Source organism: Melampsora larici-populina (genome assembly GCF_000204055.1).
Source record: "Melampsora larici-populina 98AG31 unplaced genomic scaffold MELLAscaffold_43, whole genome shotgun sequence".
NCBI classification, from domain to species: Eukaryota; Fungi; Basidiomycota; class Pucciniomycetes; order Pucciniales; family Melampsoraceae; genus Melampsora; species Melampsora laricis-populina.
Window position 1 is genome coordinate 559,181 of NW_006768807.1, and position 27,427 is coordinate 586,607.

The 27,427-nt window shown below is 43.7% G+C and overlaps 7 protein-coding genes across 7 annotated transcripts; 3 read left to right on the forward strand and 4 right to left on the reverse strand.

The window, feature by feature from the left end:
* Positions 1-1,164: 1,164 nt before the first annotated feature.
* On the reverse strand, positions 1,165-2,958 carry MELLADRAFT_38675 (uncharacterized protein; the record flags this gene model as incomplete). The annotated part of the gene is made up of 10 exons (XM_007414454.1): positions 1,165-1,272; positions 1,338-1,380; positions 1,449-1,514; positions 1,581-1,666; positions 1,743-1,835; positions 1,919-1,991; positions 2,050-2,240; positions 2,296-2,567; positions 2,655-2,832; positions 2,905-2,958. Coding segments are annotated over 10 exons (1,164 nt in total), but the record flags the coding sequence as incomplete, so codon positions are not given.
* A 1,861-nt stretch (positions 2,959-4,819) lies between these two features.
* On the reverse strand, positions 4,820-7,296 carry MELLADRAFT_66502 (uncharacterized protein; the record flags this gene model as incomplete). Its single annotated transcript, XM_007414453.1, has 5 exons — positions 4,820-5,020; positions 5,082-5,269; positions 5,345-5,634; positions 5,720-6,332; positions 6,402-7,296. 5 exons carry the CDS (start codon positions 7,294-7,296, stop codon positions 4,820-4,822), a joined length of 2,187 nt encoding a protein of 728 aa, XP_007414515.1.
* A 1,036-nt stretch (positions 7,297-8,332) lies between these two features.
* Positions 8,333-11,728, reverse strand: MELLADRAFT_124661 (multi-copper oxidase laccase-like protein; the record flags this gene model as incomplete). Its single annotated transcript, XM_007414452.1, has 20 exons — positions 8,333-8,542; positions 8,670-8,691; positions 8,763-8,901; positions 8,968-8,988; positions 9,059-9,193; positions 9,256-9,361; positions 9,436-9,516; positions 9,652-9,780; positions 9,848-10,083; positions 10,162-10,241; positions 10,319-10,333; positions 10,397-10,478; positions 10,546-10,579; positions 10,644-10,651; positions 10,758-10,835; positions 10,897-10,912; positions 10,982-11,008; positions 11,082-11,142; positions 11,250-11,348; positions 11,526-11,728. 20 exons carry the CDS (start codon positions 11,726-11,728, stop codon positions 8,333-8,335), a joined length of 1,782 nt encoding a protein of 593 aa, XP_007414514.1.
* A 3,001-nt stretch (positions 11,729-14,729) lies between these two features.
* Positions 14,730-16,812, forward strand: MELLADRAFT_91552 (uncharacterized protein; the record flags this gene model as incomplete). The annotated part of the gene is made up of 6 exons (XM_007414416.1): positions 14,730-15,298; positions 15,381-15,609; positions 15,772-15,824; positions 15,906-16,416; positions 16,529-16,692; positions 16,764-16,812. 6 exons carry the CDS (start codon positions 14,730-14,732, stop codon positions 16,810-16,812), a joined length of 1,575 nt encoding a protein of 524 aa, XP_007414478.1.
* Positions 16,813-18,310: 1,498 nt separating this feature from the next.
* Positions 18,311-18,895, forward strand: MELLADRAFT_66504 (uncharacterized protein; the record flags this gene model as incomplete). The annotated part of the gene is made up of 4 exons (XM_007414417.1): positions 18,311-18,494; positions 18,554-18,646; positions 18,707-18,790; positions 18,858-18,895. 4 exons carry the CDS (start codon positions 18,311-18,313, stop codon positions 18,893-18,895), a joined length of 399 nt encoding a protein of 132 aa, XP_007414479.1.
* Positions 18,896-20,669: 1,774 nt separating this feature from the next.
* On the forward strand, positions 20,670-20,946 carry MELLADRAFT_91553 (uncharacterized protein; the record flags this gene model as incomplete). The annotated part of the gene is made up of 2 exons (XM_007414418.1): positions 20,670-20,751; positions 20,813-20,946. The coding sequence occupies 2 exons, from the start codon at positions 20,670-20,672 to the stop codon at positions 20,944-20,946; spliced, it is 216 nt and encodes a 71-aa protein (XP_007414480.1).
* A 1,656-nt stretch (positions 20,947-22,602) lies between these two features.
* On the reverse strand, positions 22,603-22,889 carry MELLADRAFT_91554 (uncharacterized protein; the record flags this gene model as incomplete). The annotated part of the gene is made up of 2 exons (XM_007414451.1): positions 22,603-22,687; positions 22,810-22,889. The coding sequence occupies 2 exons, from the start codon at positions 22,887-22,889 to the stop codon at positions 22,603-22,605; spliced, it is 165 nt and encodes a 54-aa protein (XP_007414513.1).
* Between the last annotated feature and the right edge of the window lie 4,538 nt (positions 22,890-27,427).

Below are 27,427 nucleotides of genomic sequence, written 5' to 3' on the forward strand. Positions count from 1 at the left end.
AGTTTAATCATGATTGCTTAATTGTCATCACCACAAAGCTCAATCACTACTGATTCTGTGAAACCATCCAATGCAGATCAGTTTATAAGAATCGCCAGATTGAGAACTGGAGGGTTTGTGGCGTAGGTGAATGTAGGTGAATGTGACGGTTGTGGTGAGTTGAAACGGCTGTACATGGCTGTCTCGAGGGTATCCAGCGAACGTATTGTGAACGTATTGCAAACCCAATTCGCGATTGGAGAAAGTTGCGGACTCTGTCACCGCAACTTTCCTCAATCAAGTTTCACACTCATTGATTCCCGCGGTGTCAAGCTTCTCCCTATCAAGTCAAGTTTGTCGTTATGTTTGGATCCAAACGATATATACAACACCTTTGTACTCAGAAACTTTTCATTCAAATTGCTATTTCAATGTGCTCAGTGTGACGTATTGGCCGAGGCAAAGACAATCTGGATCAAGAAACTCAACCTTATTTCCCTATATCTAACATGTTCCTGGCAGGTATACAATTTTTCTTGGACGTGATTTGCATCCTTCGTACAACTAGAGCTTCATAACAAGGGTTTTTCAAGCAGAAAAAATGATTTTGGCTCGTTGTATCCTGATTTGTATTCTTGTTTTTGTTGCAGACTGGATACTTTTTCTCTTAAGCTCCTGATGTTAAATGATGAGATTATGGCTATGGTATATACCGATGACACCTCACCTGGGATACATTTCCACATGGTCATCCCAAATGGGACTTGTTGTTCCAGATTGCAGAAAATCAAGATATCTTGACATGAGTGTAAGGCTGATAAAGATGTTGCCTTTAAATTCAATGTAAATCAAAACATGGTCCAAGTATGAAAGGAGGGACATGGCTAGAGATGTGTGAGCCTTTCTTTCAATTGACCGATGAGAGTTTGAAACAAAAGACAGAGCTGATGCTTCCTTGCTTGCAAGGAAATCCTACATCCTTTTTCAAGGGGTGTTTCCATTCTATAGATCAACATAGTCAAAGTTCTTTCTGTCCCCAGCGTTGTGCACTCTCACGACCTATTGATAAATTAACTCCAAACAATATCACTACCATAGCCAAGCCTGCGAAGCCAAGGAGTAAAGGGAAGCCTGTGTATCAAGTTTTGTCAGTGCAGTGTTGATTTAGAGCAAGTTGTCAAACCTTCAAGGCCTACCTGACCAGTTGGAGCCAGTATGATTTATGATAGCCTGAATGATACTTGGACCAATCAATGAAGAAGCTCTATTTGAGAACCCATACAGGCTAAAAAACTGATTGAAAGCAAGTATCAGATCATAGGTACACTATTGAGATAATTTAGTGGTGAGATACAAACCATCTTTTCGTGTCCAGGCGGTGTTAGCTCAGCAATCATTGTTCTACATATGTTTTGTACGCAAGTGAGTTAATTGGCAGCAAGCTATTTATTCTGGCAGGAACAACTCACACGGAGTATGCATAATATGGTGTTTGAAAAACAGCAACAAAGAAATTATACATCCAGAACTCCCAGCTTATCAAAAGAATTGTAAGTCAGTATGGATTCATCAAAGAGATATCTAGGCCCGCAGATAAGCACCGATTGTGAAATCCGATCTTGTCCGTGAAGATTCCCAATGTACCCCAAAGAGGGATTATGACCGTTGCAACCGTAGCCGCGGTAAACTGAAATCACGCCAGAGTGGAATCACTTCAGAGACAGAATTTGGGAGTGATTCTGTCTTGAGATGTGAACACGCACCATCTGCTTTGTTTTGAGATTGAAATGGCTTTGTATGTACCACCATACCCACACGGAAATCACAGATGTTCCAGCTTGAGCAAGATTTAGGTACTACAGGGCAGATGCAAGATATGTTACATTCAAAACCTCAGCAAACGCCCCTAGGTGAATAGAGAATGAGGAACTGAGCCGACCGTCAACAGAAGAGGACTGAAATTCACTGCTTCTCCCTGGACTATATAGATCAAGGTGGTGGTGGTATTCACTCTGCAAGAAAACAAAAGTCATCAAAATTAAGATTGACATGTTTCGGCAAAGATCTTACCCATCAGCCAGGAGGAAAGAAGCCACAAGGTAGAGAAAGGTTTGAGGAAGCTGTCGACACCCTTTGAGAGCACGATATAACGTCCATACACCAATTGTAATGTAAGATTGCCTTTCGGGTAATGGCAAACCCGGGCGCTTCTTCTGGAACACGAACCACCAAATACCGACTAGAATTGAATAAAAAGAAGACTAAAAAGATTCAGATGAGTGAAGTCTCATCGGCGCATGATGAAAGTTGAGAGACACTGACAACTACAATTGTCCAGTTGGTCGTTAATCTTGCTGTAGCATTAAAAAATACGATAATTAAGCTTAACAAGAGTGTGAAGAATGATCCAATGTTGAAGTGTACAGAGCTGATCATCGACAATCGATTTTTTTCAAGACTTAATCGTTGATCATGTTCCTCTTGTTTTATAAGGCCCCTGTGAAATTCTTCGCGTGCTTTTCGTGCATCTGGCGTGTTGCGTGAAAGCCTGGGCAGGCATGCGGCAATGAAGACAAGCGCAGCGCCATCTAGTGGTAGATCGCACGCAGAATGAGGATGCCGTTAAGTTCTTCATGTAATGTGCAGATATACTTGAAGGGTTGAGAGTAACACACAGGTTGTGAATCCGATGATATACAGAGCCATGGCCGCTCTCCATTGTGAGGGATCAGTGACCCCGATTAGTCCCAGCTGAGTAGCCCACCAAACGCAACTCAAAAATAACAGAATCCACTGATCAAAGTCTCCATGATCGGCACATCCCCCAAATACGGTATAGATAAAAGTCATGATCTTGGAAAAGGAGGGTGAAATGTGGTAAATCAACTGAGTCCCGAAGGCTCTTCCGCTACCACGACCACTTACCGCAAATGAAATCGCATTGGCGATGAGGACTACACTGTTCACACTCGTGGCGCGGTGACTTCCACCGAAATGAATCACACATTGTCCCGCAATAGTGCATCTTGAGCTGGGGCCTCCTTTGGGGTCGAAGCTGGCCGCATTCGCCAAGGATTGGAACAATGTTAAACTATATCTCGTTGGACCTATCCCGTCTTAAAAAAAAGAGAAGGTGGACACCCGAGACCAAGGCTGATGTAAATCACCCGAACACCCACCGATTTCTTGGACCATGTATGCGGTTGTTGTTCCACGTTGACATTTCCAAAGACATGATAACTCACTCGTAGAATTAGAGTCTGCCAGGTGAAGGTGCAGGTTAGTGCGCGAAAGTCGCCGGATAAAATTTCAATCACCAAGTCACGGGAGGGAAGAGTGGTACCAGTGCTCACACAGATAATATGAATGCAATTCTCGTCTCGTTACCACAGATTCCTCCGCTCCTTGGTGTCCCGCTTTGAGCCCGCTCTCAGAGTCCTCAGGGCGATGTACCACTTGAAAGGAATTCGAACGCCGAAGTCAGTGTGACGCAATCAGAGGTAAAAATTGAGATATGGTACATTTGTCCTCTACGAAGGCCAGATTCGAAGCGGGTGTGTCCGAAGACTTGGATTGGGTTAGTTTCCATGCTGTGTGTTTGCGTGATTATAGATTTTTGACACTGGACTTTATGTAGACAGCGTACTTCAGGTGGAGTCGATGGAGTCCACAGAAGTGAGCCTTCAAACCGACCTGGGATAATACAGCAGGCAGCTAAATTGAATAAATAAATCTGAAGATGCCTCTGATGTGCAAAGATGGATTGATAGACGAGAGATACGCTTGTCGGGAAACTTGACTAGTCTGTGATCGGCCCGGGTATGAAGCAGTGGTCAATATTGGGTCGATTGGGAACCCTGTCAGCATAAGAAATCTAGAAACAAGCCGCCGAGAAGAGTACATAAATTGTACCAGAAATTCCTGAATGACTTCGCCACCATCCAAATAGAGCCTACAATAAGTGAGGTAAATGGGCCCTATAACATACTGAACTATAATCAAGCTCGTCGCTTGCAGGAATGCGATATTTTTGCCGGTTTTCTGAAAGATCAGCTTGTATAAGCACAGCATACATAAAGTCTACATGCATAGTCTCCGTGTCTCCTAAGTTTAACCATACGAGGCTGTGATTTGCCCCTTAGCCTTGATAGAACATTTTACATACTAACTAAACTTGTTTGAAGTTCAAAGTGGAAAATTTCATGAAGCAAACATCGCCATCCTGTTGATTTGGCTGTGCAAGGGCCCTTTTCATCATGAACTTGCGATCTTTTCTCAATTCAGCCTTCTCCATGGCCTAGGTGGGCTTCTACGTGCAGGTCGATGTAGCTACGTCGCAAGTCATGTGAACTGGCATTCCACACAAATTAGATCCGACCCACTAGCAACTCTTTGACTCGGACGTGGCATGATGTTCGAAACAAATAACATTCCAATGAAGGAAAAGATATCCACCTGTTTGTGACATGTTAATATACAGAGGAGAGCAATTAAATACACAGTCCATGTTCAAGCTGTTCACAAAACTGAGACCTTCAGGCCAAAATAATTGACGACGGTACTAACTGTAAACTGACATTGCGTACAAATATCACATTCTTATCCAAAAGAAACAAAAAAATGAACAACACGAAGTTCATGTAGAGTATCGTACAAATTAAACCATACTAAAAATAAGTTCTTGTTTCTCGCCAGCTTTCATATCAAATATCTGTTCATGAGCCGCATGTATTGAGCAGCCGGGCCATCCTCATGGTCGAAATCGACTTAAGGAAAGAAGGTATTATTCCTGGGGATATGTGTAAATTCACCTAGTCGGCTGGAGATATGATTTCCACTTTCACTCATCCACCCGGCCCTTTCTCCTGCTGTCTTCCTTCTTCTTGGGCCCTAGAAATCCTTTACAGACCTTAGATCCACAATGACAACGTTGGATTGTAGGGGCAGTCGCTGTTGTCATCTCTTCCTGGTCTTCATTTGCCGCGTCTGATTCTTTGTGAGAGGTGCGGATGTTCGAAGTAGGTGCAATATCACTGAAGTTCTGAGGGCACGGTTTGTATCAACTTACGAATTCAGCAAAAGAAATGCGGGTTTTTGCTTACTTGCCAGCCATAATTATAAGAAAGCTCTTCATCGATTTCAATATCTCGTAAAGTGAATAAACCGATTTGGTATTCCTCTAACCCTGAGAGTTTGAATCTTTCAACTCGCAAATTGGGTTCACACGAGTGGTTGATGAATCTTGAACAATTCCCCTTCTTGCCCGCATCAATCACATCCGATCCATCGTCTACAATCGAAGGGAAAAGGGGAAAAGGTTGAGAAAATAGTGAAGATGAGAAGATGAGATACCCGCAAGACTCACAATCCAAAAAGTAAAAACTGCTCATTCCTCTGTAATCATTCACTACCCTTTTATAACAACTCTCTCTTGAGATGATTTCACCACGATAGTCAATCAAAAATATTCCGGCTTTCAATCTGATCTCAGTCTTGAGTCCCCATCCCCTTTGGTCTCCTGTATAAAAGACCTTCAACCCTTTTCCTAATTTTTGCGTCGATTCGTCAATTAGATCCTTTCGCAGGTTCAACGGTATGTTTGTACAGGATTGGCCAAGGCTACATCTTTTTGGATCGCACAGATAGGATGTCACTCTGAAAGTGTGAGTAAGAATCAACATCCCATGTTAGTCGTTCTTGTCAATAGGCAGGTGGATCGAGGAAAACATATGGGTCTTACCGATTCAAACACTTTTCTCCGCATCCTCCGTCGGTGCATCCACAGATAGCCGGTGGTAGGTCGCTGACCTCTGGCTTCCGGTACGAGTAAACATTTGATTTAATCTTCACATATGGAGGTGGCAGCCGTTGTTCATCTTCGTCCTCCTCTTCATCGTCCAACATTTGTGTTGATGCATCGGGACGTGAGATACGACGACGGCGATGACGGCGATGAATCTTAAGTTTTGGCGGTCTTGGCTTATTGGAGGCCCTAGCAGTAGAAGTCGGACGACGAACCGTTCGAACAAGTGAATTAGGTAAACATTCATCCTCAAGTTCAGATTCGGAGTAAGCGGATGAGGATTGCGGACAATGATCGTCCTCGTCTGAAAGATCAGTCAGCGAAGAGGAAAGTTCAGTGAGATCTGAGGAGTGGTCAGAATAGTGTTTGGTGGTTGATGACGGGGCGCCTGGACTAGCATTACGTTGAAATGAAACATGGTCGGGGGCAGGTTGCATTAAGCTCAGGTCAGAGGTAAATGTAGCGGAAGGGGCGTCACGTTTGCGATGATTGTGATGGTATCGTGTTAGCTTGGATTGAGTGCCTTCTTGAATCAATTTCAGGTCACCCGCTATATTATATAAACGTAAGAATCAGTTTAGGAAAACTTGCAAATATTGACTTGCAAAGACAGACACACCGACTTCAGCCCCATCGGTTTGAATTCCTTTAAGCGCTTCCCATGGTCTGAATCTTTTGGTAGGTATGATGGAGAGTGCAATTTGAGGCGGGTGAGATGAAGAGGCAGATGGCTCAACCGCAACAGGGTCTCCGAGTTGAGTATTGATCAGCTCCTGGTTTTCAGTAGCAGTGTGATGATGATTATCAACTCGTATTGAGGTTCTCGTGGATTGAGCCACACCAAGTTCATCTGATTCAGGGACCGATAAAAGTGGCGGCGATGAAAGCACTTGATGTGCATTAGAGGGTGGTACTGAGAGCGTTGTAGGTTCCTGTAGAGTCGAGGTAGGAGAAATTGGATTGACTAGTGAGGTTGAAGGTGAACTAGGTTTATGGCTGGCATTGAGGACTTCACATGATACAGGAGGGGAAGTCTTGAGAGTAGAGGATGATGGTTTGCTCGGTTCGTCAAGGGCAGATGAAGTGGTTTGAGAGTTTTGATTGATGATTTGATTCGAAGTAACGGATGAACTCTTTCGTGAACGACGAGTGGGAGGATATTGCGGTTCTTTATTTCCGATACTGACGCTATTATTGCTGATGACGCTCTTACTACGTTCTTTTCTTGTGGTTATGGTTGAATTTGAAGCCGCGTTTGTAGTGCTCGTCTTGGTCTTGTCCTGTTTCTCTTTCAAGAGTTTTTCGAAACGTTTACTCATCCGACGACCGTCCTTGAAGACAGCAGTCTCAATTGGAACTTGACCTGCTGTCTTCCAAGGTGGAGAAGCAGGGTCGAATGGACAAGACCGGCGATGAGAGCTATGGTCAGCTGGTGCAGATTTAGTTGATTGTTCTTGTTCCTGATCGTTTCCTCCATCTTGATCGACGTAGATCCATCTACCAGGCCTCCACATGTTGATGATGATGGGAATGAGAGTTTGTGATGTTGAGAAGGTGACGATGATAAGAGAACGTTTGAATAGAAGTGACGTTAACCAAAGAAGTCACTGTGAGCAGGACAGTATATGAGCTGAGTAAGAAATTCAGCTGCATATAAGAGCGAGCTTTAGCGCCCGTTCGGAACCTTTTGCCCGAAACCCGACGACTGCGAACGAGTTAAAAACCGTTCACCCTTGTTCACCCTCTTAATGAATTATGAGACGCTTCACCAACTATCCAGTCTTTTGCTTATAGCTCGAGCACCATACATTGCATCCTCCGTTTTGCATATCAAAAGCCAAACCGATGGGAATTTCGAGTTTGCATCTTCTGGAGTCAGGATATTCTTTTTTGGAATAAACCAAACCATCAAACGTTTGATTATAGCTCATATCCCCCCGTTTAGATCCATTACCGTAAATCCAGGAGTTGTAGTACTAGTATTACTCAGAACTGCATTATGAATTCAAAGTGGCGTTGAGTGAATAAAATGATCATTAATTGGGAAACAAAACCTGAATGATAGTATTATCAAAGGACCATAGAGACCATGTTAAGTCTTGCATCGAGTAAAAGTACAGACTGACTTGAGATCAAATGACCATGGGTCAGGTTGTAACACAAGATGTCTTCTATCATGATGTTTTATTGTGTAAGGATATGTGTTACACAGACCTGTTTAGTGATCACTGCTTGAACAAAAAGCTCCTATTTATATTTCACTCCAGATATATACAACAGAGGTACAGAGAACCAGTGTCTACCAGTGTCCAATGAGATTTGTCACTTGAAGCATATCAAAGATCTGTAATCCTGTATCTTGGAGATTGAATTGGACGGCGCAAGCTTCAGGCTCCAGTACCCAGGTGGAGCTTATTTTTGACGCATTTGAGGCCAGTACGGGACCAAAAATCATTCAGCTTTAAATATTAGGAGGCAAAACAACGCAGGCTGTACATAATGACTATTCACAAAAGCATGGGAACTGGTGTTGCCAATTGAGTACCGCCTTCAGCGCACACGTCGCGCTCTCAACCTTTGGGTACTTGCAATTTGACCAGGAGTTGTGTTTTCAACATTTTGCGGATTCGCAGCACTACAGAGTGCCTGGTTTTCCGCTGGTAAGGTCATCTTCGCAATCTCGCTTGGCTGCATCACAATTACCCCGGCGAATCCTGCTGCAAGGTGAAACGAGATATGACAATGGAGAATCCAGACGCCCCTGCATTCATTCCAAAGAATGGTAATTAGCGGATGTTTTATAAGGCTAAGGACATCGCGCTGGATCTGAACCGGATGTTCACGAAACCCTATTCAAAGTCAGTTAGTCCCGAAGAAGGCTACTCACGGATTGTATGCCGGAACGCGTACTGGATCAAAATGTTTTTGGTAAGGATATGATTCACTAGATAAATATATACAAATGAAACGGCTAATCAACTCACCGACGATGTAGCTTCCTCCACGGACAACCATAGTATCGCGCCTCATTGGATTTGAAGTTCGATATTGCAATTTCTGTGCCTGCGAATCAGTCAATTGACCGGAACCCTGCGCCACGATGGACGAATCCACACCATCTAGGAGATCAACTCATCTCGTCAGCTCGCCTAACGATTGGCTCATCCAGTAAACAGTTCACTCACGAAGATGATAGACGTGATCAACTGAGGCGTTTCAAGGCATACAAGTCAGACAGCTTCTATCGAGGGAAAAATCACATAAAAAGATGCTCACTACCGCTATCCAAGTTGTTGATCACGATGTCGTAAGTGCCTTGGGTGGAAAGCGTGAGAGCAGTAATTTGAGAGCTGTTGACGGTTTGTGAACCTCCACTGAGAAATTGTTGAAGGAGGGGCTTGTAAACAAAAGCTAACGAATGCGCGCGAGTCTCTATCAGTATTGAACTTTCTCAACATGGAGATAGAACTCACTAGTCCAGGTCGTATTGTCGACAAAGAACCGTCCCAAAGCCTGTGAATTCTGCGGGTTACTGGGATTTGGAGTCATGACGATTCCAAAACTTGATTCATAAAATACCTAGAGGCATCAAGAGAATCAGCCTCGTTTAACTGTGCAGGCTCATATATGTCCAATAGAGAGGTATGGAGACTTACTCTACCTATCACATTTGTTTCTGGATCCTTAGATAATAAAGGTGAGAGAGTGTCGGGATCCAGGTCAATACAGGCACCGTGTGTGGCGTTCACATCCGGCCAATCTTGAGTCATTGGAAGTTGAGAGGGTAGCTGTGCTGACGAAGAATTCGAAGAACTCGCTGATGTGACTACGTGGATTATAGCCAGTGCTGTGTTTCCTTCTGTGGTGTTGATACCGGGCGCGAGCCATGCAAAGCAGTCAGTATCCATCGCAGCCCTAAGAAAGAAAGATGATCCGGCTTGATCCGAGGTGGTGTCCAAAATGACAGAATATCTCTGTCCATTGTGAAACTGGAGACGGGCGCGATAGAGTGGTTTTCAGTCAGACTGGTACGTCATCTCTTCATGACGCAGAAATTTTACTTACTGGGACACGATGAACTGGCTGTGGGGCTTGGACGCCTGTAGAGTCAGCCTCCACAACAGTTAAGGGATGATTGTCAACAGAGACTCGAAACATGGCATGCGAGCCAGCTTGAATCAAGCGAAGTCTGGTTCGTTGTTTGGGTTCGACTTGTATCTGTAAGGGTCCCGTGTTGGGCCCACAAATATCGCCTGCATCCGCGTACTGGCAATTGAACTGTCCGACACCGTTTATCAAAGCTTTCCAGGGAATCGAAGTAAGATATTTCAGGATTCTGAAGTCCAAGAGGTCTTGGCGCGTAGGTGATTGATACTCACCGGAATTCGGGGAGGGTGCTGCAGTGGTGTTTTTGTAACCCGCCGCCGATAGCTGGCCGGCCAGGATCGCGGTGCTCTGACTAAGTACGCGGGTTTTTCAATTGCAGACCTAACTTTGCCAGATAAAGCCGCCACCTCAAGAAAACGAAAGACTTACTCGTGGAACCAATCACTGCCGCGTATAAAGAAGCAGAAGTCAGCAGTGATATATAAGCTAACATCTGAAAGTCCTTACGCAATGAAAACAATCATATCCCGGTTATAATTGACATCCCTTTTGAGAGGGTCACGCGGACTGTGAACTATAAGAGGTCCCGCTGATATAAAGGGTTTTGAAGTTCAGCAAGCAAGTACCGTAAATGATTGATAAGTTGTCGTACACACCAATTCCATCCGCATTCAAAGCTTGTGCGTGCGCCTGGGGATTTTTTTGAAAGATTGTCAGGCAAGAAGAATGGATACAACATGTGATTATAGCTTACGTGGTACCCTTACAAGATGAAAGAAAAAAATCAGTTATTGAATTACGCGGAGTTCAAGACACCATAGAGTATCAGAAGAAGGTATTCCATGTCTTCCGGTATGACGGCACTCACAATAAGTTCCAAACTGATCAGTGATGGTAAAAGTGTATCGAAATGATGTTCCAGCTGGGATGGCGCATTGGGTGACACCTTCATTTTCGGGGTAAGAGTTATTAGCAAGATTTCCTTCAGATATCTAATCGTTACTGACCTGTGACTCCATCCATCTAAAGTTGATTGAAGACGTTATCAGCTTATCGATATATCTTCAATGCACAAGGTTGGAATATACTCACCCATGGGGTGCCACGCTGGAACATTCCCTAGAGAGATCATCGTGCGTCAGTGATATCGTCTCAAAGGGCTTTTGCCCATTGGTCTAGAACAAATACCTACATGCCAATGTATTGAGACCTCGATGTTCAATTCATTTTTCACCAATACGCTGATTGTATCCCTATAGGGGTTTGAGACAAACACCGCGGCCAGGCCAGTCAATACGCGCACATCTACAAAGTGGGCATCAAGCGCTCACCCTTCGTTTGCCTATGGATTTTGATAAACTCTGGCGTCAGCAATTCTCTTTGATAGATCCTCTGGAAAGTGAAAATATTGACCTCAATCAAAGGCCCTGGGTATTGATTATTGATCACTAGCATGTTTCTGAGATAGAAGAGAAATAGATCATCAATAGAAGAATTAGGTTGCATGAAAACTTTTCAGGGAAGAGAAAAAGATACCTTTGAAAACCATCCGGCGCCCCAAGCTGGTTACTGGTGAAAGATAAGAGAATGGCTTCTAATGGGTCAATTGGCTAGCGCAATCCATCGGGTGTGTAACACGTGCACTGACCTGACGGTAAATGTGTAATTTCTGATTTGCGGTCCGGAATTGATATCGAAATTGGGCGACAGGACTAATTCTGAAGGATTGAACTGGATTTCCCCCAAGACGGCCACACTGAGTATGACGAGGAGAACGTAGAGAAATGTGAAGAACCCGAGGAACTGGGGCAGTGAGGCAGTTGAGAGCGGAAAAAACATGACAAAAACTATTAAGGATAGAAGGTTTTCAGACAGCTGGTTGATAGTATGTTGAGCTAGAGTATAGGAAAGCCGATGATTTCAGCACGTTAGGTTTGATTGTAAATATATTAATGGAAGAATTTTTAAAAAGGAGTGTAATGATCAATGATACAAAGCAAAACAATGCGGGAGGCTCCAACAGTAAAGTTAAGTATCACAAAACTTATCAATCAATTATCGTGAAAGAAATGAATGCTGATGGAGGAGGGTACAAGATTGCGGCGCTTCAGGCCTAGTCTTTATGTGGAGCAACTCGATCAATCTCGATGTATGGAACAAGCAGAGCCATCAAGGGTCTTACCGAATTCATACGGAGGTCTAGCATCATCCAACGTACCGGTAGTCAAGAGCAAAATTTTCGGGATGGATCGCATACATACAATCAGAACCTCTGACCCCTCAGGAGAACTGGCCTCAAAGACTGGAATTGTGATATTCAACGCCTGCAGCTAGGTGTTCTTTCGCCTCAGCTACCTAGATTCATGACAACTTGTGTCTTCCTCAGTTTTCGATTGGGGTTGAGGCAATCAGCAAACTGGATAAACCCATTGAAGACCTCTGCTCTCAGAAATTTTACAGACAGTCCGAATTAAGTGGTTGTAGAAATTTCTGATTGCCATCATGCCATAATATGTATGCATGTCTCGGAGAGCAAAGTTCATATCCAAACTTGACATTTAACTACAGAGACTGTTTGGAAAAGAAGACCTACATGCTCCATCTGACAGCCTTCATTGTGCATTGCACTGGCGTGACTAGCCTGTTCTCGAGTAGCACATTCATCCCTTCAGACCCGCGGAAGAGAGTTGCTCAGACGATCAGAGACCGAGTTCGCGTGATATATGCTTTCGATTTGTTAAACTTACTGCAACACTTTTTGACGACTTTTTGAAAGTCTCGCAGACATGTCTGGACATGAGCATTTTAGCGCAATCAACAGGCTGGTAGCCTTTACTTGACACCATATCCTACCATGCATCCTCTTTATACCAAAACATTTTCTTGGTTGTAGCAACCATTGTCATGTCAGACCCGTGGATGAACCCTTGGTTTGGCCGTTCGATTTTTTTGAGGAACAACTTGTTACGAAACTGAGGAGACCCTAACCAGATATTTGTGATGGAATGTATCTTCTTGTTATGGAGGCTGTAACTAATAACAGCCTTGGGTGGAACTTCAGCTGTTGTAGTGTTCTGTTTTAAACATCGCATGAATTTGATAATGCAATCCAGTGTTAATTATGGGTCATGATCCACAAGCCCATACAATTGACCTGGGAGAGTGAAAAAGACTGCTGTAGTCGTGCTCATAAATTTTGGCCTTGCAAACACCGTGAAGTGACCCCAACATATCTCCTTTCTTTCTCGGCATTGAATCCGATGTAATCCGAAACCAAAACCGGGTCGCCTTCGAGGCAGAATTCCAGTCAGGAAGACGGAATCAAACCCGTTTACAAGCTTCCAGACATCATGGGTTGAATTGGATCAGTTTTCTCTTTCCGCTTGTCAGATTCATCTCTTATTTTTCTCCAATTCATCATTTCCAAGGAGTAAGAATCCCCAGTCAATACGACATACGCTTGCCTACGGTTTCGTGTTATGTGGTCACAATCATACCCCCGAAGCTTTGCAAGTAGAGTCTCTTTATAAAGAGAATCAGGTGTGGGAGGTTCTTTGTCTGATAAGAACAATGATCATGAATCAGTCTTTAGATGAGACTGATGAGTGATTGAAAAGACATCCACATTCTAGAGACAAGCAGATTGTAAGGAAATATAATAATGAGTTCGATAAAAAAAGAGAACAAAAAGAGTGTACAACACTTGTTCTGATATATGAAAGAATCAAACACATTTGGATCACGTAATGATGCTATAAAGAAAGCATCCTCTATAATGCTCACTCAGATGTATGTGTCCTGCTCTGTAGCATGACGTCGCTACGCAAAATTCAATCCCCCCATCTTGCTAAAATCATGCAATCCTAAAGCACTGCAAAAACTGAGATGCTTGCAAGGTGAAAGAGCCTTGGTCATTATATCAGCTATCATGTCATTTGTAGGAACATACACTACCACTAGTTGCTTGTTCCTAACCAATTCGCACAATCAGTGATACTTGCTATCAACATGCTTGGTTCTTCTCTTAAACTTGTGTTTCTTTGATAATGCAATGGCGCCTTGATTATCTAACCTGAATACTGGTGAACTACACTGACCTATCTTCATTCCCTTCATCAAGTTTTTTACGGGCAGCATGATTTTTACAGATGTCCCTTTACAGACGTTTATGTCTGTGAGGGCCGAAGCCCGCAAAATTGAAGATGCCTCGGGGCATTCTTCATTTTTACAGACGATCTTCGAAAAAAATCTGTTTGTAAAAAAAATCTGCAATCAGTTGTACGCAAAAATATAAATCATCCCTTGAATATCGCATTTCACGACCTTTTTTTTAAGCACATCAATGTGCTTCAAAAAAAAGGTCGCAAAAGTCTACAATCTCGACCATTTCAATACTTTGACAAAACATGCCTTACAAACGTTTTTACATCTGTAAAAACTGGATTGCAAAAGTGGAGCCTAGAGGGCCAAAAGCGAATTTTCCAATTTACTTGTTGCAAACATTCTCCCAAATGCACCAAGAGAGCAGCAACTGGAGGGAAGAACACTTCCCAAAAGAAGCACAAACGAGGGACTTTTGAACCAAGCAAGGAGTGGGCCATCAGCCTCACCACCAAAGGATAGACACCATCGCCCAAAGAAGACACCCTACCTTTGGAAAGGGGTTAGTATGTCTTGGTTTCCAAGAAGCAAGCAGCCGCAAGGAGGCGATGGCCTTCAAAGGAGGCCCAGCTCTGTTGTACCTAGCCTCTTCCTTTGCCTGGTGTAACTTGATCGCTACCGGTCACTGAGGAATCACCCTCTTTTGACAACCCAAATTGACGTGATCATCAAATTGATCATGAGTACCAGCGACATGAACCCAAGTCAGTTGTTCAACTTCGATGCTTACTATCAGCCACCAGAAGACACTTTATCCAATCAAGCAAGTCCCTTAGAAGAATATCCTACCATCCCAGAAGAAGCACCCGGCTACGACGAAGAAGACCAACTGCTCCTTATTGTCCCCCCGGTTGCCGTCAACAAAGACCAAACACCAGAAACCCAGCTCACGATTAAGTCTAAGAAGGGGAAAATCGGGAAAAAGGGAAAGAAAACCTTTGCACTTCCACTGGACCGTCCCTCATTTACGAATTTCATTGATCATGATACGACCATTGATGAAGAAGGGTACCCAAAACTTCCCAATGGCCAGACGGTCTTTGTCAGGCAACCTGGCCAGAAGTTTGCGAATTGGAACACATTCACATTCACTTACACCACCTCCTGTCCCCCGAAAACCGCACGACATCCTGAGTGGCGAACGGTCAGGTACCACTGTCTTGGTGTGGTTCTTTGTGGCAATCTCGAGTGCAAGCACCGGGGCTCGCCACCGACTGCTGCAGTGAAGCTGGGAGAGTTGCAAAAAAAGTCAGTAACCAATCCCTTTTGTGTTTTTTGAGATTAAAAACTTATTACTCACCACCTCTCACACTGGTAATTGTTCTGCTAGTCCCGGGATATGCCCGGCCGCCATGTGCAACACGACCTCTCAACATATTCCTTGCAAAGACACCATATGCAGAGTGGACGAACATCTTCCGACTGGCTGGGCCATTGTGCGCCATTCTGGAGTGCATAATCACCCATGGCCACGTCGCAACAAGCCTGACAAATATTCTTTAGGCAAGTTTGCCGAAAGGGTAACAAACAACCCTGAAATGGGTCCGTTGCAACACAAGGTAGGCCTTCATCGCTTTCGTTATCAGTGTGTTTCTGACCCATACATAATACCAATCATAGGTCGGTAGAGCCCCAGCTGGGACGCAAGAGATCATAACCGCTTCTGGCTTTCACCCTGCGTTGGGTAATCTTCATCTGACGCTGGACTCATACCGGATAAGCACGTTCCCGGAGCAGGCGATAGTTTTCCTCTGGACATGATCCACTGGGCCAAGTGGGTCTTGACCTCAATTATTTCCCCCTTTTTCCTGTTCGGCAAGCTGTTAATGTTTTCTTTATGTTTGATCTCTTTAAGTATGGGCTTGAGGATGATTTCGTGCTCCTACATGAAGCACAAGATCCATAAGACTGTCCAAACCCAATGGATGGCGGCCCAGCTTCTGGCTCGGGAGAATGACGGCGGTGTTTATTGTGGAGGACTTTTATCAGACGTTACTTACAAGTTCTTTGCAAACGGATATCTCATGTCCACATTGATGTATCACGGCACATTGAATAGATGGATCCCAATACAACTCACCTGGCTATATGGACTCTCAGAAGACCATTACTACGCGCACTTCAAGACGTTAATGAAGCAGTTCAAGAGAGCTCAACTCCTCCCAGCGGAACGAGATATTCTGGTTCGACAAGTCGTTGATTTCTCTGCTGCCCAGAAAAACGGCTTCATCCGAGCGTATATGAAAGTTTTTGATGTCACCGATCGCAAGGAAGCACTTGACAAGCTCTGTGGCTGTCAGGAACACTTCAGAGCCCAGGTGATGAGGGTTGCAAAAAACCGAAACGTAGTTCCTAGTCATCTGAAGGTAAATTGAGTTTGATTTGGGTATATATACCTCTTGTTTGTGATTATTGACGTGTGATTCTCAAACAAAACTCATGATTTTGCAGGATAACTTTGTCAAGCTCACCGAAAAGCTCTTAGTTAAGGATCAGCCGGGTCAGAAGACCTATGAAGAAAACGCCCAAGAATTACGACGCCTATTTCCCGGCGCAAAACGATGGTTTGACTGGTGGCAAGCTTCCGACATCGAGGCCATGCTATTCCGATCGCGACAAAAACAGATTGACGATGATGGATTGTGCGATGATATGCCCGCAACCACAAACGCTCAAGAATCAATGCATCGGGTTTACTACATGATTTCGTAAGTAGTAAACCGGATATTCCCAGTTCAATTGTCAACGTGGAAGTGAACTAACGCCGTGGTTGTTCAGTCAATCCAGCTGTGCAATCCAGGTAGGATTAGTACAGCTGTATGCTCTGGTTACCAGCCTCGAAAGGGATCACGCTGACCTGCTTGCAGGTGCTACCATTGAATATGGATCAATGCGCAACTACGAGAAGGTGGCCACCACTCTTGGGTGGACCAAAAAGACTCGCGCGCGTAAAGACAGGCGCAACGATGGACGGCCACCAGATACCACCGAAGCTCTCCTGGGTACAAAAAAACTTGGCCGTCCCTTTGGTTCTGGCAATGTCGAACGCAACCCAGTAACGACATATCAAGGTTTCTACGCTTCCAAAACCGTCGGGCGTAAGAACCGGTGCTGGCTCGATTCAATGACTGAGTGCCTCCATGCCCTTCAGACTCCATTGTGGTTTCATGGAACCAATGGCAAATCAACCCATATATACGCGAAGGTCATGAAGGTGCTGTCTTCGCGTGCGACTTGGGAGATGACCAAGGCAGGCAGCATCAAGTCCATATTGTCCTTAGGACAAAATTCAATCCACAGCGCCCTCCAGGCCATCAGCAGTAGCTTTCCTCCCGACAAATTCGCTTCGGCTGACACATACTTCGACACAGTTTTTGACGTCACTGACAAGAGGCCGTCCCTTCCGGCTCCGGCGCAAACTCTCTTCCGACTGCATCGTAAGCGCAAGTTGGTATGTTCCCAAAACTCCACTCATCGATTGGAGGATCACATTCCGGCAAACACCATCAATATCACGCCCCACCATTTCCAGCCGCCATTGACTTATGGTCAAGCTTCCAAGGTCCTCGCACAATGGGCCTCTAGCACTGGGATTCGAAATATATCGAATCGACACTGCCAAAAATGTCCCAAAGACAACTCCGGTTCTCCTCCTTTCTTCGAGATGACTCAGCTATCCTTTGAACACTCGCCGGCTCCTCCTCACCTTCATATTCACTTGGATATATCATCCTTCTTGATGTCAGAAACAAAAAATCCTGAAATGGAGAAGATGATGGAGGAATGTAACTTACCTAAAGTTAGTCTCAAGAGGGGCATCAAATACTTCATGCGTGCTCGTGGTTATTGGGCTGGTGGTCACTTTTGGTGCAGGGTCATACGCACAGTTGGTGGACTTACAGGCGTATGGCATAACAATGACCTGCAAAACGCTGGGGTTGCCACGTTGGTAAGCCAAGAGCTGGAATCTCTTGGCGGGGCTTCTCCAAACACAAGCTGGGTAATGTATTCGCGAGAGCCAACATGTGAAGAACAAATAATCATTGACGAGGCGAACGCAAAGATCAGCAAGTCCCATCCAGAAATCCCTGGAGACATTCCCTTCTCGCAATCTCAAAAAAAAAACCCTTCACGACGCAAAGCTAAACTGACCCAGGAGCTCACCGCCGAGGAAAGAGCCCTTGATGACTTTGATGACTCGGATGTGAACAAAGGAGATCAAGCCGTGGGTAAGTAATTCATATGCTTTCATTGTAATCAATGCAAGAAATTGACTACATGGCATTTCAAGCTCCAGGGCTCCTCGAGCTCAGTACCACAGAAATGGATGACTTGTTTGCCTACGATAGTGAGGGGGATGCTCTCCCCAAACCGCTCTCACCTCGCCAATGGGACGACATATTTGCGTCAGATTCCGAGCCAGGACACGTCAAAACTTCACAAGGTATGCTTATTTGGCTTCAAACTCCATGGATCAAAGGGTATCAATGTTCCGCATTGTAGGTACAAAGATCAAACCCAACACGCTCTCACCGGGGCCTTTGGACAACATACCTGCCTCTGATTCAGAGGCAGGTCAGGTCAAGCATTCCCAGGGTATGCTTCTTTATTTCCTTCAACGGTGACACATATTCAATGATTTTTTGTACATTTTAGGCAACCAAGTGAAGACCAAACCGGTGCCAGAGTCACAGGTAGGAATGGAGGTAATGACCACCGAGAAACTGGTCCGGAAGAAAGGTGAGCCATTGCCTATCTTCCATTCCGTTACTAAACAATATTAATGTTTTTCCTTTGTCCTCAACAGCCATATGCAAAGGCAAAACCAAAAGCCAAAAAGCATGAGGTTGTATCCAAACGTCCAGTTCAAGACTCTAAATCAAAACCCAAAAAACTCAGAGGTTGGAAAGGGTATGCAATGGTAGAAGAGGAGCCTGTAGATCAAGAGGTGGTGGTGGAATCACCTATGGTGGAGGAGGAGGCTGAGCAAGGCAGATTGCGGGTGTCAAAGCGTAAGAGATAAAGAGGTGTCTTTATCTCTTCTATGCTCCTCTTTTATTATTCTATCCTTTATCTTTATCTCTATGTTGTTTTTTCATCATTAGTACCCCGTTTTAATAGTAATTAATTGGGTGTGTGATTTTTCCGAACAACATTTTCTGAATGATGACAAGTGGATAAGATGAACTTACCAGATGTGAATGACGCAACAAGCAAGCAAGCTAGAGATGGTCGGAGAGATTGGTCAAAAATAAGACACCGTTAGAGAACAAATTGAAGGATCATGTCGTGATTTAAGAACCATTCCTCAAAGATTACCATTAGTTCAATCCAGACTTGACTGATAAGAAAGAAGAGAATGAATAAGAAGAGAAACAGTTCAGTATTGTATGATTGAACAGAATAAGATAAGCTCAACCAAACGCTGGGGACCCAAGCAGCAAGATGGCTCAAGTGGATGATCACGCTTGTTTGGTTGAGCTTAAAAAAAGTGACTAAACTGACTTGATTGACAGAGGGTTGAATCTCTATTTTGAACGTGAGCAGTCGGTCGTATTGTGGTTTTCAAGAGGTTCGGAAAATTTGATTGATTCGGAAAAGTCGGTATTTGCATTGTAAGGTTTCAAATTTCCGAAGACTGGTTTACAAACTTTTTGAACGTCTGTAAAATGATATTCGGAAAAGTTAATATCGTTTGGAGTTAATATACTTTTCTGAACAATAGTTTTTACGGTCTTTATGCCTCGGTTGCTTTTGCTCGGAAAAGTCAACATTTTGGGGCTTCCAAAGTTATGTACTTTTCCGAACAATATTTTCCAAAGCTTTTTTTTGCGAACAACTCAAAATTTCAAAATTTTGGAAAACTACATCAAGTCCCAGGCCACATAGACTTTTCCAAACAATCATTTTTCCAAACATCATCATTCGGAAAATGTTGTTTGCAAAAATCTACGATCCTGTAATTAATTACATTTTCGAACGTTTATTCTGGGCCCAAACACACGTGACAAACTATAAGTAGTGGGAGTATAAGAGTTTTATTTGTGAAACGGTGGCATGACGTGGATTGGAGAGGAAGAGGGAGGTGGATAGACTCACGGGTTCGACGATATCTTACTAATATATCTAATCACTCGAAAATCTCCAAACGAGGAATGCCTGAGATGAGTGGTTTGCAAATCATCGTTTGCAAAATTCAATTTACAGTAGATTTCAAAAGGCTTGAAATCTGAGGAATCGAAAAATCGAGAGCTGGCCCGTGCGAGGCGCAGCACCGGGCCAAAAAAAAACTGGCCGGGCTGTCAAATAGCCCATCTCGAACGTCCCACTCTCGAATACGACATTCACTAAGCTGCCAATCCTCCACGACTTTCAAGAAGGTCGACAATTTCTCTTACGACTTTTACGAACCCAGATGAGAACGACATCGATGGCTCGTTGGGGTGGGGACCCACCCCAATTCGACTCTGGCCACATTCAAATATGTCGTTGGTTTTGTGGATCAAGCTCTTTCCTGATCGCATCAGACATCGCTTTCACTCTTACCTCCAAATCAATCCAAAAGCCAATCTTTATCATCTCTTCAGCGTTAAATAATCCTTACCGATTTCTCTTAAAAATGGCCAAAACTCCGTCTCGTTCTCAAGGGTCTCAAAGACCTACTCGCCAAAACAATGCGTCAGTTTGTTCGGTTTCAAAGGGTACGATTGCCACACCTTACTGATTAAATATTTCCTGTGCAGCATCACTGATCAACCCGAGGAACCCGAACCACATTTGGATATGGCGGAAAGACAACGCCTGCTTCAACCACTCGATTTCAACGATATCATCGATCTAAACGCCGGCGGAAGCAATACCACCTCCGGAATCGGAACCCGAGATCTGAGCGTTGAGTTTGATTATAGCCATTCTTCTCCGGAAAGAGCAATTTGTAAGTAATCATCAAATGTGTCATTCTTGTCCTGAGCTGACATCTCTGCTTTCATAGCTGGTTTGCCAAAGCCCGAAATACCAACTGGTAAGCACCGTTATTTATTTGTTTGGGTCATTGTGCTGACTTACCCTTCTAGTTGCTTTACCTGAAGTGTTGAAGCAGAATCTTCATCAGCTCACCGTCACTTTTGGGTTGTATACCCCCGAGGCAACCACTGGCCCGATCAAGGCCAACCATAAGACGAAGTGGATTCAACACCGATTCCCGGTAACTAAGCAACAATTCGACCTTTCGAAGACTTCTCTTGAGCAATTGAAATTGTACTTATTCACCATCGCCGACAAGATCTGTGATGATCCAGCTGGAGGTATGAGCGCTTTATTCAAAACGGCAGATGCCGAGAAGTTACTTTCGGTTGGTGTGTATGTTTTCAACCACCCTGTCTATGGGAAGGGTAAAGAACGGGTGGTCACCACCGATAAAGAGCTCGAGGAGTTTTATAAAGCGGTCAATGATGCACCAACTCAAGACGCTGGGATCAGCTTGTCTATTGATCATCCTGGCAAAGCAGCCCAACAGGTTCTTGGTGTAAGTGTCTTGACTTCCCTGCCTGGTCCGTATCTGGGTTTTTGTTAATGGTTTTCCCTTTCCCCTCAGGACCGCTCCTTGGCCCACGCTAAATTGAAAGCCACCAACTTAGTGAACAACGGACGACCCACTCCTGAGGATGAGCTGGCCCATTCCGATCCGGTCCCAAAGCGCAAACTTGCGCTTAACGAGCTGGTGACTCACCATCAGAAAAAGGGCAATAATGCATCCGAGGGTTATCGCATTGTCAACCCCGACAACAACTCCTTGATCATGAATTTGTCCTTTGAACATATGATCAAGTGGGCAAAGTGTTTAGTATGTCTTTCTTTTGCTTATTTCTTTCTCTTCCATTATTACGCTTCTTGAAAAGTCAGCATGCTAACTGATATCTTCATATGTTGCGTTCATTTGGGTCCAGGCCAAGGGAATGGCCAATGTGACCCTTGACATCCCTCCGAAAGGGCTTCCCGGTTTCAAGTGGCAGACTGTCAAACGTAGCCTGGCCCTTACCGCCCCTATGTTCTCTGCAAAGCGTATCAAGAAGGTCACTACCTCTGAGGTTACTCCTAACACCACCTGGGGTTACGCGGAGATGCAGGGTGTCACCATCGACGTCGATCTTGAAGAGGCCAATTGACTTGCCCAGTTCTCGACTCTTAACGACTACATCGCTTTTGCTGGGGTGCCACAACACGAAGTCGAAGAAGTGATCGAAATTTTGGAAGAAAATAACATTGAGAGTTTTTATGCTTTCTTATTCCCTGATACTTTCAACGCGCGCGACATGGAGCGCTGGACCATCCGATTTGGCACTGGCCTTAGATTAATGGAACATGCTCGACGTTACTACCTTCGTCTAGTCAATTTGGAAGAAGCCCGCCTCCGTCGCGAACCTATCATTGTCAGTGACTCGGACACTGACGACTGCTGCGATGTCAAGGTGATGCCCAAAAAAAAGAAATGAATTGTGTCTTCTTATTCCCACTCAATCAGATTCAATACGTCGCTAACCGATTTAGCTAGTCTAATTTGTATTAGTTTGAAAATTTGATTGATTTATAAAAATCGTATTGTTGTCTCTATCTTCTCTTATCGTGATTGTCTTTCCACTCATTAAGAATTCAATACGTGGCTACACAAATATATTACTGAATTGTATTTGTCCTAGTTTTATAATTCTTTTTGTTTTAAAAAATCGTATTCTCTCCAAAATCGTCCTATTAGTGATTACTGCTGACTTAGTTCTTGTCCAGCTATAGTATTGTGATTGTATCTTGTTGTCAAGCCCTGCCGTCTGTGTCTGAAATCCATCCTCAATGTTTGCTGTTCCAAACCTTCGCGCCCAGAGTGAGGTCAAACGACCAACCTTTGGTCGTTCTTCTCAGGCGAAAAAGCCTGAAGGAAATTTATAGCATTATAAGTTGGAAACTTATAATAGCATTATAAGTGTCCAACTTATAACGCTACTGCCTTTCGGCCTAGGCCAAACAATCGCTCCCACTTAGCGCCATTTCGCTTGCCCTTTTTTTTTGGGCGAGAAGGACAACGTAAAACTCATCATTTTAGGAGGTCAAACTCATAAAATTATGAGTTTGAAGGTCATGCTTAGTGTCCACCATGATCTTGCAGATCATGGTGGACACTTTTGCTTAGCAAAGGCATCAAGGTAAGCACGAGTTTGATTGCCAAGATGGATGTCGGAAGCTAGTTAACGCTGCAAGCGTTAACTAACTGAAGGAACCTCCAGTAGAATTTTTACGCGATCGAATTTATCGTGGACTCAATTGGAGACAAAATGACCTTTGATTTCAAACATATAAAGATTCGCGCACATTTGGAATAGCTTACTGGAGGACTTTGACATGTTTTTGGAGCAACTGCAAACATATTGTAAAACAATGAAGTTCTACACACGAGTTGGAAAAGCTTGCAGATAATCGATTGTTAACAAGTTGGGTGATTGTTGGATTACAAAATGAGCCAGACAAAAAGGGCTTGGATAACGAAAAGAAGCCCACTGAGCCAAAAGAAAAACGGGCAATTTCGCCTACTCATCCTCATCCTCATCAAAGCGTAAGTTATACCGATGCCAATAGTCGCAAGTGGTGTAGCCACTATGTGAAATTAGAGGTTGCAACAATTGGCGAGTCATCACTCGTGCCGCTAGTAAAAGAAGATACTCGGACTTGTCCCCTTCAAACAACCATCAACCTTCTCTTTTCAACCGGCACTTTGTACAGTGGAACGCATTTTCGATCGGGTTCATGTCGGGTGAATAAGCTGGCAAGTAGATCACCAGGACTCCAGCTTTTTGACAAAGCTCGAGGATTTTCCCACCGTGGTGAACCCGAGCGTTGTCCATGATAAGAACCAAGTTTTCAGCTGGATAAGGGTTCATTACTGGCAGCTAGGAAATCAATCAAAACAAAATCAGACCCATGAGGAAAGAACAACATCAAAAACCAAGACGTACCAAGTCATGCTTGAGAAACAACTCGACATCAATCCTGCGGACAGGACCTTCTAAGACGGTTCCAGCTATCATCCCCTGCTGGCTCACCGCCGGTAGCAATGTCCAATGTGAACGTTCAGTATACCGTTTTTCGCGAGCCGTTTGAGAACCATGTTTTGCGTAACTCCGTTTGCAAGAGGCGTCGCGGCCAACCACACCACTTTCATCTGAATTCGATCCGGTATTAGTATCATGTGCCTGTGTCCAGATAACGGAAGGACAACTTACCAATGAAAACTAGGCATTCTGGAGGAATGCCGGCGACCCGAAACATAAAATCCGTCCTTTCCTGAAGGGACTGATTGGGATGAACACCTCGGGTAATCAAGAGAGACATTCCTAATCGATTGTGGATTTCCCGTGTGATGGTTGCACGAGATACGTCTAAGCCAGTCAAGTTCAGGAGCTCGCGTTGCAACTCGTCCAAAAAGATTGAGGGGCGATCAGTCACAAGGTCGTAGAGGATGGCGAGATTCTCGTCTGACAAAGCATGCGGCCGGCCGATAGGCTGGTATGTTGCCGGATCCTTGATGACCCGGTTGGTGAGAAGAAAAAGTTGTTTCCATCGATAGATCGAAATCGGCGATATTGAAGTTCGTAAGCGCAAGTTTATTTCGGCGAGCGGGAGATTCTCCACCGCCAAATGAGTAGCGAGGAGCTTGATTTGCTCCGAGTAAAGGATGAAACCCATATTGAGGGTTGAACGCAAGGTGGGAATGGATGGGATGAAACAAAAGCGAGTGGGTTACGGAATGCTGAGCTTTCGGCGTTGGGAGGGGGAGGGAGACACCGAAACGGTGGAAATAGGGTTCACCCCAACCCCCCAACCAGAAAAACCAAACTCAAACAAAGTTGATAAAAAAAGATTTACCAACAAGATGCACGATGTACTGCAGATCATCGAAGGCGAGATGGGCTATTGGACAGCCCGGCCAGTTTTTTTTTGGCCCGGTGCTGCGCCTCGCACGGGCCAGCTCTCGATTTTTTGATTCCTCAGATTTCAAGCCTTTTGAAATCTACTGTATAATCTACCCCGACCAGATTCGCGAACTTATTTTTTAACAGAGTTAAACGTCTGTAACTGTCAAGTTGTGAAAGTCACGATTATGGGTGCTTTTTTGACTTTTACGGAGGAGTTATTATTACAAATCATGATGTCTGCAAGATTTTTCAAATATAGACTGCAATTTTATACAATACAAATCGAGCCATGGAAATTTGCAGACATCTTCTTACAGTTGTTTTCTTTGCGATCTTTTGAAAATTGAAAACGATTGCAAAATTAAAGCATTCCCCACAAATCTCGACTTTTGCGGACTTCACAAATTACAGACAATAATGTCTGCAAATGGTTGTTTGTAAAAATCTCGGACCCGGTTTTTTACCCACACTATGTCTTGTCCTCCTGCATATGCTGATCTATATTCAGCCTCAGTAGTTGACATTGCTACACTCTGTTGCTTGTTACTCATCAGGTTAACAGTAATATCTCCTAACCTAGTCACATGTCCTCCTGTCAAACACCTGCTAACAGGACAAGATGCAAAATCAGCATCTGCAAACACATTCAATTCCAAATTTTTACCCCCTAAAACTAATCCCAAATCTTGTTTTCCCTGCAAAAACCAAAGCACCCTCTTGAATGTGATCCAATGTACAATTGATAGTTCATTGAGAGGTTGCAAAAGTTGTGATACAACAAAAGACAAATCTGGTTGAGTTGCGTTCTTTAGATACATACATTTTCCAACAGTGTGTCAATAACTTACACCTAAGTCCAGAAATTCTTGATTCTCTTTTGTAGATCCTGGAACTAAGTAAGTGTTGAGAATCAAAGGTCAACCCATGGGTTTTCAGTCAGTCATTCCGTAGTCCTCACATAGATCACAAATATATTGCTGCTTAGATAACATGATTGTTCTAGCTTGTCAATTTATAGTGACTTTCATTCCCGGGATGTATTTGAAATCTGTGTTTTTGTCCATTTGAAATTTCTTTGTAATGGCCAAAGGGAAGTGTTTGAAGTCATCTGTGGCAATTACCATGTCATTGACTTGGACATGGACAATATATTTCCATCCTGGATTGTGATAAATGAATACAGTAGTCTAGGGTCTTGAGGTGAAGGAAGAAGTGAGATTGTTGCAAAGAATACCTTCATGTTAAAGTTTTGAGTTCGGAGCTTGTTTCAAACCATATAAATCCTGCTTGAGTTCAAGAACTGTTCCAGGTGTTGCATCCTTGATGTCCATGCCTTTCAAAATTCTCATGATTATCCTTTTTTCCGGCAAAGCGTTCAAGAAAACCACAACTGTATCCTTTTGGTACACATCAAGATTGTCTGTGACTGCCTCTGCACAAATACTTTATAGATAAGCAACTCTAGCAGTGGGAGCATATGTCTCATTTTAGTCTTCTCCAAATACTTGAGAGAATCCTTGTGCACACAGCCAAGCCTTATCTAAATATTGCAATGTTGCAAGGTATACTTGTGTCAGTCAAGTTTTGTTACCTGTTGCTTGGTCCAATTCTTTTGATTCTGACGTTCAGTTTGTTTCTCTTATACACCCATCCATTCCACATATTCTTTTGTGAAGGTGTGCTTTTATTCTTTTCTATAATTCTTTGTTGATTCACATCTAAAATATAAAAACGTACAAGCGACTTGTATGAAGTACTATTTAGTCCCTTTGCTCCAGTCCTCTTTCCCCCAGGTCAGCTTTCATGCTTTTTGGATGTTTCACTTTGAGCGTGATTGCATCATGTTGCCTTTCTTAGTGTTACATGTGCTTTTCTAACGGTTCACATTCACCCAGGTGCTTCTTCAGTTTTTGAATGTTTCAGTTCTATTGTGATAGTACCATGCCATCTTCCTTAGTGTTTCCAGTATGTAATTGCATTATCCTGTGCCATTATACTTTGTTAGTGCACACCTGTGCTTTAATCTTCACTTTCCAATTCTGCTTCTTTCTGATGTTTTCTTTTTTTCTAGTTCAATTGTGCAATCGCATTTCCTTTGTTTGGGTAACCTTTCATACTTTTATCTGAAATATCTGAAATAATTGATCCCAATATTTGTGCCAGCGATGCTGTTGTTTGTCTTCCCTGCAAGGCTTGAGAGCAAGCTTTTCAGATCTTGACACCATATGTCATGTTTGAAGCCCGCTATACATTTTTTTTATTATATAAAAAGGTACCATCTCGCACCCATTTTGATTTCCTCAACCCTCCTAGCATATTTTCCCACCTCAAAGCTAATCCTATAGCTCTATCTTGTATCCAATCTGTTAAGGCCCTGTACATTTCCTATTTTACTCTTTTTTTCTGGCCCCTTCTT